This window comes from Zeus faber, assembly GCF_960531495.2.
Source record: "Zeus faber genome assembly, chromosome: 1".
NCBI classification, from domain to species: domain Eukaryota; kingdom Metazoa; phylum Chordata; class Actinopteri; order Zeiformes; family Zeidae; genus Zeus; species Zeus faber.
The window spans coordinates 37,884,017-37,896,626 of NC_137193.1; the positions used below are offsets into that span (position 1 = coordinate 37,884,017).

Sequence of the window (12,610 nt, forward strand, 5' to 3'; positions counted from 1 at the left end):
TGAGATGAGGTGAATTAAAGTTTACATCTTCAACTTTGCAAATAAGTTATATTTTGATACATACAGTATCGCTGTCGCTTATTTTGCCCCTCCTGTGAATTTGAGAGCCCCAACAAGCGTCGCAGAGGTTTTACCATGTGAGTGATTTGAGAGATACCATGAGACTGGACCCTGGACTAAAGGTAGACAGCCACGTTAAATTTTTTCGATGAAGTCACAACACACAACAAGTGTATCGATTTGTTGTAGTAATTCTGCATGTCCCCATGACTCAGAAAACTAAATGGAAACTCTGAAAATTGTAACTAGTTTTAGACGTAATGCTGATTTAAAGAGGAACAACAGCGTGAACTGATGCTACGTTTCATGGGAAATCGAAAATGTATAATTGGTGTCCATAATGGACCTCGTGTATTGCTGCCTGCAGCTATATTTATTATTATTGCTATTAGTATTATCATAATACCATCATCTCCATCTACTCATTCCATGTATTAGCCATCGCCATAGTGCCAGTGTCCTGCTCAATGGAAGGGGTAGCAGTGTGTAACTGCCATGCATGTCTTTTAGTGTGGGATGAAACTCCAACCTAGTTGGGTTCAAACCCACAATCTTCTTCCTGATAGGCAACCGTACAAAATTACCTTGATGACTTTTGTTACTGTTTTTAGGGTTATTATTATAATTATTATTATTATTATTATTATTATTATTATTATTATTATTATTATTATTAATAAAAAAAATAGATAGATGGACAGACATGGATGATGAATGGTCACGGATGGATGGATGGATGGATGGTTTAATTGATTGATGGACGAATAGATGGATGGATGGATGATGAATGGATAATTGATGGGTGGATGAAGCATGGATAGATAAATGGATAGATAATGGATGGATGGATTGATAGATGGGTGGATGAATGGATAGATGGATGATGGATGGATGGATTAAATTATGGACGGCTTTGTTGTCTGCCCCTGGTGGTTGTCTTTTTGTCGAACTGAAACTCTAAACCGTGTGTTTTATTGAATTTCTCACAGGTCAGACGGTGTTCGATTTGGCCTGCGACTCGGTGATGACGCAGCTTTTGGAAGGAGGTGTTCATCGAGTGAGCGATCCCACAGTCTTCCTCTATATTAAAAAAAAAGTTGTATTCATAATTTTTACTTAAATTATGGTACATTTCTTGACCCATTTTTCCCAGGGTATGACACGGCATGTCAAGACATTTGGAGGACTGCTCTGGAAGGTAGATACTGTGAACGATAAGATATCAGATTATACAGCATCATTCCATTAGGATGATATGTTGGATCCATTAGGATCCAACATATCATAGTCTGTTTGTCTGAAATTATCATTACTTTATGATATTAATTAATTAATACTCTTTTTTTTGACTGTTCTACCAAAGAAACGTAACACTTAAAGAGATACTCCAGTTTATTTCGTGGCAATTCATTTTTTATAGTGCTTACTGTTATAATAGTTTCCAATATAGCTGGAAACTATATTAACTGAGTATCCCTTGAAAGTTAGGGTTGGGTACTGGGCAGAATCTCCAGATTTGACTCTATATCGTTATATTGACATTATTGACATTTTTATACGTAATGAAAATTGTTTCCAATTTTTCAGTTAACCATCTGACCTGAATTACAAAAACAAATTGAATCCAATACAGAAATTATATTTTTTAAATAATTTGTGACTATTGTTGGGTTTAATTTAAGATGAAAATGGTAAGATAACTTCCAACCCCACTAACACAGCCTTACTTTATGTGTTGCTGTTATGCTGGATTTCAAGGATCTTGTGTGATGTTGCTTAAGAAATGTGGGGATTTCAGACTGTTTTTGTGATTGAATTGGAACCGTCCCTTTTTTGATCTTCCAGAGGTCCAGGTTTTTCGGATGGCGCTCGTACTGGGTGGTGCTTCAGGATGGAGTTCTGTCCTGGTTCTCCAAACAGTACGTACTTAATATCACTGGAACTCTCTTTTTCAGAATGTGTTTTACCAGCCGTGTTTCAAAATTTGTTCAAGGATGTCGAACTGGATGTCGGATGTTGCACTGGAGGAAACATCTTTAACATAATGTTAAATAGGTTTTCTCCAGTGCAATAGGTTTTAAACTTAAAGAGAACATTTCACAAGGTGGAGCCTTGAGATGGTCATGTTTGGCTTCTATCTTCTCTGCTCTGACTCTCTGCTTTTCCGTCTTTTCTCTGTGCTCAGTGCAGAACTAAACAGCAGAATGATAATATTTCTCCATTCAAACTGGTTGAATGAGTGATCATTAGACCTTTAATTACTAATTGAAGGAGAATCACCTGCTAACAGTCCAGTTTTATACAACATCTGAAAGGTGCCAATAATATTTTCCATTCTAATTTCCTCCGTGGAATGATCTAAGATCCAATATTTGTATTAGCTTTCTTTTTTTTCCACTGAAAACCAAAGATATACTATATTTATCTGGACAAAATGTTGTCATTTCAGGAGGTGCATTATTTTGGAAAAATAAATGCAAGGGGTACCCCCTATTGTTGGCCACAACTATTTCAGCCTGCTGCATGTTTTGGTCAGACGTATCTTCTTGAGGTGGTTTGCAACAAAAAGCCTTATAAGTCAATGGAGAGCATATATAAGTATATTAGTTGTTTTTTTTTTAATTGGAACATCTGAAAGAAGGAGAAGAAGAAGAAGTTTAGAAACATTGACAATCAGATTTTTACAAAACTCCAAACTCCCATCCACAATGTGAAGAGTTGCAGCAGATCAGACCTGAGCTGGTTTCTCACGGTACACCTTCCTGGAGCAATGTATATTTCACACCCTTGCCTGTCTGTGGTAGGGTGACATTTGTCCGGATGGAAAATTATCCAGTCTTTCATTCTTTCATTCTGTCTGTTTAAAGTTCTCTTTCGTTCTCTCTCTTTTCAGGTCGGATGCAGACGCGGACGTTCGGCGTCAGGGCTGCAGGTCCCTGACCCAGGCTCGGTGCTCGGTGAGACCTCATGAATAAACCGCTTTTATGACTTTCCCAAGTTTGATGTGCGTGTGCGATGATGTGCGATGTTAGTGTGAGATGAACTGTTATGGTGTGATGGGGGATTTGGGTTTTAAATTTGCCTTCTTCCTCGATTCTTCACTGTTCTCCTAAGAGCTCATGAGCGGCTCATGGAGCTCACTTTGAGCCAATTTCAGTGTTTGAATATTCTAACCCGAACATCTGAATAATGTTTAATTTATCTCCCGCAGCTCTGAAGGGGTCCCACGAAAATATATGTACATATATGCACTTATTAAATAGGCCTGAGTGATATTTAGTACTCATTACACATGCAGTTATGAATTTTAGGAGCTTGAATTTCAAGCTGCATTTAATTATGGACTTTGTTTGTTATTACTGTAACCTGATGGATCTGCCATGCATAGATAGATAGATAGATTGATAGATGGATGGATGGATAGATAGATAGATAGATAGATAGATATTTCAGATTGAGGGATAATTGAGGGAAATTGCAGTGTCACAGCCCCACTGCAATTTTTATGTTTTTGAAATAAAAATCAAATATATATATATATATATATATATATAGTAATGGATGGATATTATATATAATATTAAAAATGGCAATATATGGAAAAATGTGAAAATATAAAACAGAACAGAATACAAAACAGTTAACTCTACACAATAAATATAACAATTTTCACAAAACCTTATAATAAACAACAAATATAACCTAAAATTTAACGATGAAACAGAATTTAGTAGCTTATAACATAAGATAAGATTTATTAGTCACCAAGGGGAAATTCAGGAATGATGTGAGGAATTATGTGACTCATGTGACTTGCCAGTTGTTTTGAAATCATTAATCTTTTGTCTGTAGCCTAATTATTTTAGATTTAAACACACAACACCACATTACACAACAATACACAAGACTTTATTAACACAAGAAAAAAATAATCAATAAAAAAATGTCATAATAATTAATTTACAAGCAAAATGTTTCCATTCAAATCCCCCTGATTTCCCAATTGAAATATAACACAATATTTCACTTTTAACGTCCTGTTCCTGGTTGATAAATATAAATATGTCTTTGTAGCGACAGTGTGTAGTGTGTGGTGAGAGTTTGTGATCTGTGATTTTCAGATCTCAACCAGAGAAAAGTGCTTGTTCACCCTGCGGTGCTTCGACGACAGCGTCCATCACTTCAAAGTTTCCCCCAAAAACCACCCCGAGGCGGCGAGGAAGGTCCCACCCTTTTTCTTATTCTAATATGAAATATTACAATGATACGCTCTAGTAGATCCAGGTGGGCCATCAGAGTGAGGGAGTGTAAAAGGTCTGTGTGTGTGTGTGTGTGTGTGTGTGCGTGTGTGTGTGTGTGCGTGCGTGCCTGCCTGCGTGCGTGTGTGCGTGTGTGTTTTCGTTCCAGGCGTGGCTGGACGCCTTGGAGGAACACTCGGCCTTCAGCACCCACTACTGCTCGCAGGATCCGGGCAGCGAGGAAGAGGGGGATAGCGCTGTTGCCTCCATCGCCGAGCTCACAGAGTCCCTACAGGTGGAGACCAGAACAAGTGTCTTGCTGTTTGTGGTTCTACTGATGGTTATTCAACTAAAAACTAAGATGAAACATTTTTTTATTCATTAATAAATTATGGCTAGTGTAAACATTAGTAATTCCTTAAAGTAACTTCAAACTTTGTCATATAGAAAGCCTTCCCTCGAATCAAATGATTCGCATTATGTACCACTTGTTGCTGACTGATAAAAATGAGCCTAAAATTAGCAATATTTATGTAGGGAATACAGGTAGGGCTGTCACCATCATGACATTTTAGTTTCAGATTTAAAAAATAATAATTGCGATTAACAGATTATTAATAAGAATACAATAAAATTGTATTATTACTTGTTTTATTGATTTGTTTGTTTTATTGATTTATTAGTCTAGTTTATTGAAATTTCTACAGTTTTTTTTTGTTCATTTATTGGCATTGAAGATTGGAACATAAAAATTCAGCTAGACAGATAATTTGCCTGAACCCAACAGACAGAAATTCCCTTGATTCACATTCTGTTCAGTGCCACATTTCTAATGTTCGTTTAAAATAAAATCCCTCTTATATTTGGATTGAAATTTGATCATTTTTAATCTGATGATTTTGCAAAAAAGATCCCAATCAGCTCAAATAATTGTGATCAGGGGATGATGTCATTATTGGGGCAGCTCTGACTACAATACAGCTCTAACTACCAAAAAAATGATTTTTTTTTTTAATTAATTACAGCTTCTTCACTGCGTTACTATAACCCCCACTCCCATGTGTCTCCTGAAGCAAAATAAAAACAACAAAAAACCTTCTTGTGTCTCTCCCTCAGTCGGCCCAGAGCAGCCACCGGAGGATGGAGGAGGAGCTGGAGGCCTTCATTGCCCTGGTGGAGGAGAAGGAGGAGGAGGAGGAGGGACGCACGGACAGAGACGGAGCAAGTACAAGTACAAATACCCAGACCTTAATTACCCAGACTAATTACCGCAGTGAAAAGTGAAAGTTCCATGTTTACAGTTCATTTCCTTAAATAATTCAATTGAGTATTCAAGGGCTTGCTCTTAAATACTAACATCAACTAATATTAACAGCAAACATACTTGTACTAGTCATATGCAAGTCTATAATACTATATACCACGTAGTACCATGGTAGCTTTTTTTCTGCAGATTACAAATTATTATATAGATTACAATTTAGAAATCAATTGTATATGATATACTTTTGATATAGGTAATATATGAAAATTTACCTAACTACATTAACAAATGACTTGTATTTTGTTATTTTACAAGTTTTCTCCAAACATACAGTTTGTGTTTTTGTGTTTCAGATGACGTAAATAGATTTAGTTTGAGTTGAGCTGCAGACACTTTTGAATATCGCACTCAAGTGGAGCAATTAGGAACAATCAGGAGTTTAGGAAACATATCTAACACTTCTAATTCCAATCACAGCTTTGGCACAATTAAGATGCACGATGGAGAAAGAGTATTTCTGTAATCTGTATTCAGGACCTGTGCAGTATCTCTGTGCCTCCTGAACCACAACGCCTTTTCCAAGAATAAACTGTCAATCTTCAAGTTCATAAAGTCCTCAAACGTTGTATTTTTTCACTCCAAGGATGTTTTTGTGTTTGTTATATCTTGCTGATGTTGTTAATATTCCTGCACGTTGTGCTTTGCCCTGCAGGGATTTCCTGCGTTCTGCTGCAGAAGCTGCAGGAGCTGCACGTCCTGTCAAGTGCGACCTGCAGCAGCCTCAGCGCTGCCATGGGCCTCCTCTCCAGCAGGGAAGCAGTAAGTGGCGCATGTCACAAGTATATATTTATTTATGATAAAATAAATAATTATTTAAAAAATATATATAACATTGAAAAAATTATTACAATTATGCTACATTTATTTTAAAATGGTTTGGACAATACATTTGTGGATGGAGAGACATTTTTTTACGTCAGCATTAATCACTGGGGCTAGTTATTACCGCTGACGCATATTCTAGCAAACATTATGACACATAAAGAAAAAAGAACTGCATGCGTGATTAAACACAATAACCAGAGCATCGAATGCCATCTTGTTTTTTGTGGCACTATTAATGTTTATTCCACTGAACGCCATGATGGAGATTGGAGCTTTTTGATTATTAATCAGCCTACACAAAGGTAATTAGTGAAAGTAACTTCAAACTTCAATCGGAAAGAAAGACAAGGCTCGCTCGAATCAAATTAATGCCATGTCTTGCTGACAAATAGATAAAAAATTGTTTATATTGGCATTGCGATATATAGTACAGGTAGGCTGTCACAATAATGACATTTTAGTTTCAGATTAAACAAAATGTGTTTAATAAAACACTTTAAACTTTAATAAAAAAATAAAATAAAATAAAATAATAAAATACAAAAAAAGACAATTTAATTAAAATTTTAGTATTTTTATGAATTTGTTAGTTTTATTAATTTTCTATTAACATTTCCATTGGTTTATTTTTGTTCATTTATTGACATTGAACATTGGAATATAAAAATTCACGTAAACAGTTAATTTTCCTCAACCCAAACTCACCTAGAGAATGTCCAGTAATGACTGTTTTGTGTCCTAGGTTCACTATTATCTCCCTGACTAGAGTTACACACAATCTCATCTAATCAATAAAAATATTTATCTCAGATTGGATCCCAGAGACTAAAGCTGATGCTAAATCTAAATCTGAGGCCATCTGATGTAGAAATAAGATATTATTTGTCCAAAAAATAATCTTACATTTAATTAAAATGCTTAAAAAGTATTGAATGTAACTCTCCAGAGGAGGATGCGTGAATGTTGGGATTTTGGGAGAATGCATGTGAAGAGCCTTTCTTCTTATTAGCTGAAGCGAGCGTGGAGGCTCTACTAGTGGCAGTTAAAGGGTTTTTGGGCGAAAAAATGAAAAACTCAAACATTTCCAGGAGCTTTGGAGTATATCCTCAACGTTCGCCCAAATGGATATAATTGAGAAGAATTGATCGGCACAAAAAGCAAACAGAGGAGGATCCCACTCTGATCTAGATAAATGGATAGATAGATTTAAGGATAGATAGATAGATAGATAGATAGATAGATAGATAGATAGATAGATAGATAGATACTTTATTCTTTTCTAAATTGCTAAGTCCCAGCAGCTCACATCAGAACAATATAGGCAGTTATAATACAAAAATAGGATAAAAATATGAAAATAAAATGTATGGATACATAGATGTGAAAAAAGTGAAATATTCGATAAAACTCACAGTTAACTGTGCTCAAAAAATATGGAAGGTTAATGAAAAAATAAACTGAAATTGTAAGTAGTAAAACAGAATTTTGACAATAAACCAAAAAATCAGAAATGAATAGTAAAAACTTATTATAAAGATATTGTCAATTGTAATGAAAGAGAGTGGTTGATTCCGACAGTGATCAATACTTTTTTCATGTTGATTTGAGTTTGAATTCCCTTTGCTTGGTGAATTATGGCTTCAGTGTCATTAACAAATATAGAGTAGATTGATTTGTTAATTTATTGACTGACTGATTCATTGGTTTGTTTGTTTGCTTCATTTTATTTGACAAGCCGGTGTTCGTCCTACGCTTGCGAAGATGAGTGGCTTCACAGTGTCTTGTGGGTGCGAAGATGGCTGATGAGGCCAATCCTTGCACGGAATGACCCGTTGCAGTGAGGGCATGTTATGGTTGGGAGATGGATGGCTGAGAGGAAGGAACTGTCTCTGATCTTGCGGAGATGTCGCTTTTGTTCAGCTTCATGGATGCGTTTCTCTTCGAGTTTTGCGACACCATGCCAGGCTGCAGAGTGCCAGTTGGAGCGGTGTTGGGCATCGGTTTCCCAGGTCTCTGGGTCCAGACCACAGCTTTTGAGACTGGCCTTTAGGGTGTCCTTATAGCGTTTCCGTTGTCCGCCGCGTGAGCGCTTGCCATGGTACAGTTTCGTACAGAAGCCTTTTTGGTAGGCGTTCGTCTGGCAGGCGGCAGACATGACCAGCCCATCTCGGCTGGGAGCGCTTGAGGATGGCATGAATGCTCTCCATATCAGCCCTGTGGAGGACCTCAGTGTCTGGGACCCTGTCCTGCCATTTGATGTTGAGCAGCCTCGTGAGGCATCTCATGTGGAAGGCGTTGAGCTGCTTAGCATGCCGGCTGTACACAGTCCATGTCTCACAGGCGTACAGCAGGGAGGGTGGGACAACAGCACGGTAGACTTTGAGTTTGGTCTGTAGGCTGAGCCCTCTACGCTCCAAGACAGAGCTGCGGAGTCGGCCGAATGCGGCGCTTCCATGAGCTATCCTGTGCATGACCTCCTCGTCAATGTTGCCCAAGCGCGACAGGGTGCTACCTCGGTAGACAAACTTTTCAGCAGCTTTGGGGTGTTCACCATTTACGCTGATGAAGGGCTCAGTGTACGGGGCTCCAGGAGCAGGTTGATGCATCACCTCTGTTTTCTTTGTGCTGATGGTGAGGCCAAAGTCTGAGCATGCTGCGGAGAAGTTGTTCATGCTCAGTTGCATTTCCAGCTCGTTGGATGCATTCAGTGCACAGTCATCCGCAAAGAGGAAGTCACGAACAGTGGTGGTCTGCACTTTGGTCTTTGCCTGAAGTCTTCGTAGATTGAACAGCTTGCCATGAGTGCGGTATCGCAGGTCTATCCCCATGACCGGAAGGCATCTGTCAGCATTGCTGAGAACATCATGCTGAACAGAGTGGTTGCCAGAACACAGGCTTGCTTGACTCCATTTTCCACATGGAAAAGGGTCAGATGATGCGACAAAAAAAGGTATAGAAATACACATCATACAAAGAAATAGTAATTGTGGCAGTGCCGTCTACCACACACCACCCAAGTGGCGTTTTCAGGACCCTCCGGCACAGAGACACAGAAGAGGGGGGTTGTAAAAATCAGTTTATTGTAGAGAGTGGGCCAGCTGGAATCAGCCCAGGAGCATAGAGACACAGGCCCTTTCTCAATCTGCGTTCTTGTCTGTACTTGTGTTCTTGTTGACTTGTGAAACGTCATAAGTCACAGCCCAAGTACTGTTCCAATTCAAAGTACGCATCAAGCCAAGTCCAGTCCAAATGCCGGGATGTGGACTTGCTCCTCCCATTTTATCGAGGATGCATCGGTGGTGACTTGTGTGGACTTGGGACAGCCAAGTATCCCAGAATGCTTTTCGCAGAATGACCGTCCTGCATCCTCCCATCCCCGGGAGTCTGTACTCCCGAGTTAAACTTGCCAAGTCTGAACTACCAAGTCCGCAAGTCCGGACTTTGCGTACTTGGCCACAGGCTCCTCTCTTGAGTGAGTGTGGGGATGGGGGTTTTACCTGCTGCTCGCTAGACCAACCAACGAGCAAGGCAGGTATGCAGCCACTCTGATCCCAATCACCTAGATCCAGGTCAGGTGTGGCTGCTCAAACCACACCATCCCCACACCACAGTAGTTCTCCGAAAAAGGCAAAGGTCCAAAACTTAAGAATCACATAAGAAACAATGTGCTTTCTCATGTATGATAAGGCTTTTTCATTAATAATTATTACTATTATTATTTCATAAATAATAGTTTGAACTCAAAATTGAATCCATCCTTTTTTTCAGTTAACTGTACTTTCTGTAATCTCTTCCTTCAGCAGCATCATTCACTGCTGAAGAAAGAGATGAAATTAGACTTTTCTTCATCATCAGCATCACACCTGTTTGACATTATACAGAAAGTTAAATTTGAAGGCTTTAAGTAGTAAATAAAAGCTTCTTGCCGGAAACAGTGTTTTTCCTTTTCTTTTTCTCTGTCAACGATTAGAAGAAGACAGAGTAGTGTACTGGGTAGCGAGTAAACACAGCGGCTGCCTTTCACTATTTGACCATATGGCAGACTCCGCTTCCAAAGATGAAAACAGCATATAGAGGGGCACATGCAGAAAACATTGAATGGCTGTTTGTTTAAGTTTAATAAAGTCTCATTCATGGGATTTATTTTACAAAATAATCTTACGGATTACAATTTTAATCAACTATAAAATTGTTTAGAAGCCTGTTTTTAAATCACTAGCTTTGTGTGTGTGTATGTGTGTGTGTGTGTGTGTGTGTGTGTGTGTGTGTGCAGGCATGCTGCGTGCTCCTGCAGCAGGAGCGGCGGAAGAACCATGTCCTGTCGGAGGCGCTACAGACGCTGGCCTCCGAGCACCATGAGCTGGAGCGCTCCGTCAGGCACTCCACCACGAGCGGAGGGACTCACGAGGAGGACTTCCACGACGCTCTGTCTGGTGAGCACACACACACAAACACACAGACCCTCCTCTTCCATGGACACTTGGGGAAACAAGCTTCCATCAGGGTGTAGCAGTGGTGGAGGAAGTACTCAGAGCTTTTACTGAAGTAAAAGTGCTAGTAAAAGAGAAAGTGACATTTCTAAGTAAAAGTATATCAGTTCCCTAGAATTTTTTTACTGCTGGACCAGGTGAGGTCATCGTACTTCAGCTCCGTCAATGGGAATGCAGAGGGGGTGAGGTTACCTATTCTCACCACCTGGTGTCTGCTCATCGGGAAGTCAAGGATCCAGTTGCAGTGTGAGGTGTTAAGACCCAGGATCCTGAGCTTGGGAACAAGCTTAGTGGGCACAATTGTGTTGAATTCCACGCTATAGTCGTGTATAGTAGTATAGTAGGACACGGCTTGGAATGACATCTGGCCCGAGGAAACTAAAGAGATACAGACACACATACACAGTTTATGTATATATTGATATTGTTATGTTATTTTATTTTTTGTCATCTTAAATAACACGCTCCGTTTTGTCCCAGACTCGGGCTCTGAGTGTTCGCTGAGTGGCTTCGAGACAGCAGCCAGCCACTCCTTTGAGGAAGAGGAGGAAAGAGAGGAGGAGGAAGAGGAGTCCTCCATCCTGTCGAGCAGCAGCCACAGCAGCAGCAACACCAGCATGTTGCGGGAGGATCACCATGGCAACAGGGAGTCCAACGGCATCGCACAGTATCGGTAGGCACTGCCTCGCGTACCCTCAATTTCCTAGAGGGACACTTTACCCCCTGGCGCGCTCACCCCTATTACTGCCGAAAAATAAAAAGCAGGGATTCAAGCGCAGAGACTGAAGATCTCTCATGACAAGTCAATCGTTGTGAATTTAAAAGTTAGATTCACTCGTTCACTTCTGAACCTCGTTCATAACTTTATTCTTCATGTTTTAGGTTTGTGTTTAGGCACTGTGTTTTGCAGTGGTGGAAAGAGCACTGGAAACATGTACTTATCTTTAATGATACTTTAATGACATTTACTCAACTACAAGCACAACTACTGGTGTGAAAGAAATACTGAAGTAAAAGTACAAAGCAATCTTCTCAAAAACTGCTATAAGGTACTTGATAAAAGCGGAGGTCTGTGGAGAAAATATATTTCAACTTCTTCTCGACAAAGCACAACTTGTATTGCTGTCATCATGAAATCTATGAATGGATCCATCAATTAAGGAATTGTTTTTTATTAACATAAATACGGATACGAAAACAAACAAACCAAATGTAAAAATAAATGATTGGGACCAGTTCACCGACACCCAGTTTTCAGTTGTGATTGATTATTGAACGGTCGATGAAGAAGTGTAATGAATACTGAAGTAAGAGTATAAAATCCTTCCCCTTGTGTCTGCAGTTTGGTTTGGAGTCCTGCTCGCTGTGAATAATTTAGCCGCCGCTGCACCAGACGCCGTGTTGCTGCTGTTTAACATTGATGAGGTCGCAGGGTGACACATCGGGGGAATTCAAAACCTTCCGGAAGGATTTCTCTGTTCACACCGACTAATGAGGTCTAACAAACATCTAAATGTGACAATTAAAAACATTTAGAAAAGATTTACTATTTATAAATGTAAAGGAAGTGATGTGGGAATCCACTGTGACGTCACAGATGAACATCCAATCCCTGAAGTGGAAAATAACAGATTTACTACGAAAGGAAGAAGAGAGGGACATGGACATTCAAC

The 12,610-nt window shown here is 39.4% G+C and overlaps 1 protein-coding gene across 1 annotated transcript in view; it reads left to right on the forward strand.

The window, feature by feature from the left end:
• The window catches only part of osbpl1a (oxysterol binding protein-like 1A), a gene marked incomplete at its 3' end in the record, with an annotated part of 57,643 nt that overhangs the window by 12,408 nt on the left and 32,625 nt on the right, over positions 1-12,610 (forward strand). Inside the window, exons 8-17 of the mRNA XM_080024274.1 lie at positions 1,050-1,117; positions 1,214-1,258; positions 1,906-1,979; positions 2,954-3,017; positions 4,182-4,283; positions 4,468-4,593; positions 5,415-5,529; positions 6,275-6,381; positions 10,721-10,880; positions 11,418-11,610. Coding sequence (XP_079880400.1) covers positions 1,050-1,117; positions 1,214-1,258; positions 1,906-1,979; positions 2,954-3,017; positions 4,182-4,283; positions 4,468-4,593; positions 5,415-5,529; positions 6,275-6,381; positions 10,721-10,880; positions 11,418-11,610 — 1,054 coding nt within the window. The remainder of the gene's footprint in view (positions 1-1,049; positions 1,118-1,213; positions 1,259-1,905; positions 1,980-2,953; positions 3,018-4,181; positions 4,284-4,467; positions 4,594-5,414; positions 5,530-6,274; positions 6,382-10,720; positions 10,881-11,417; positions 11,611-12,610) is intronic.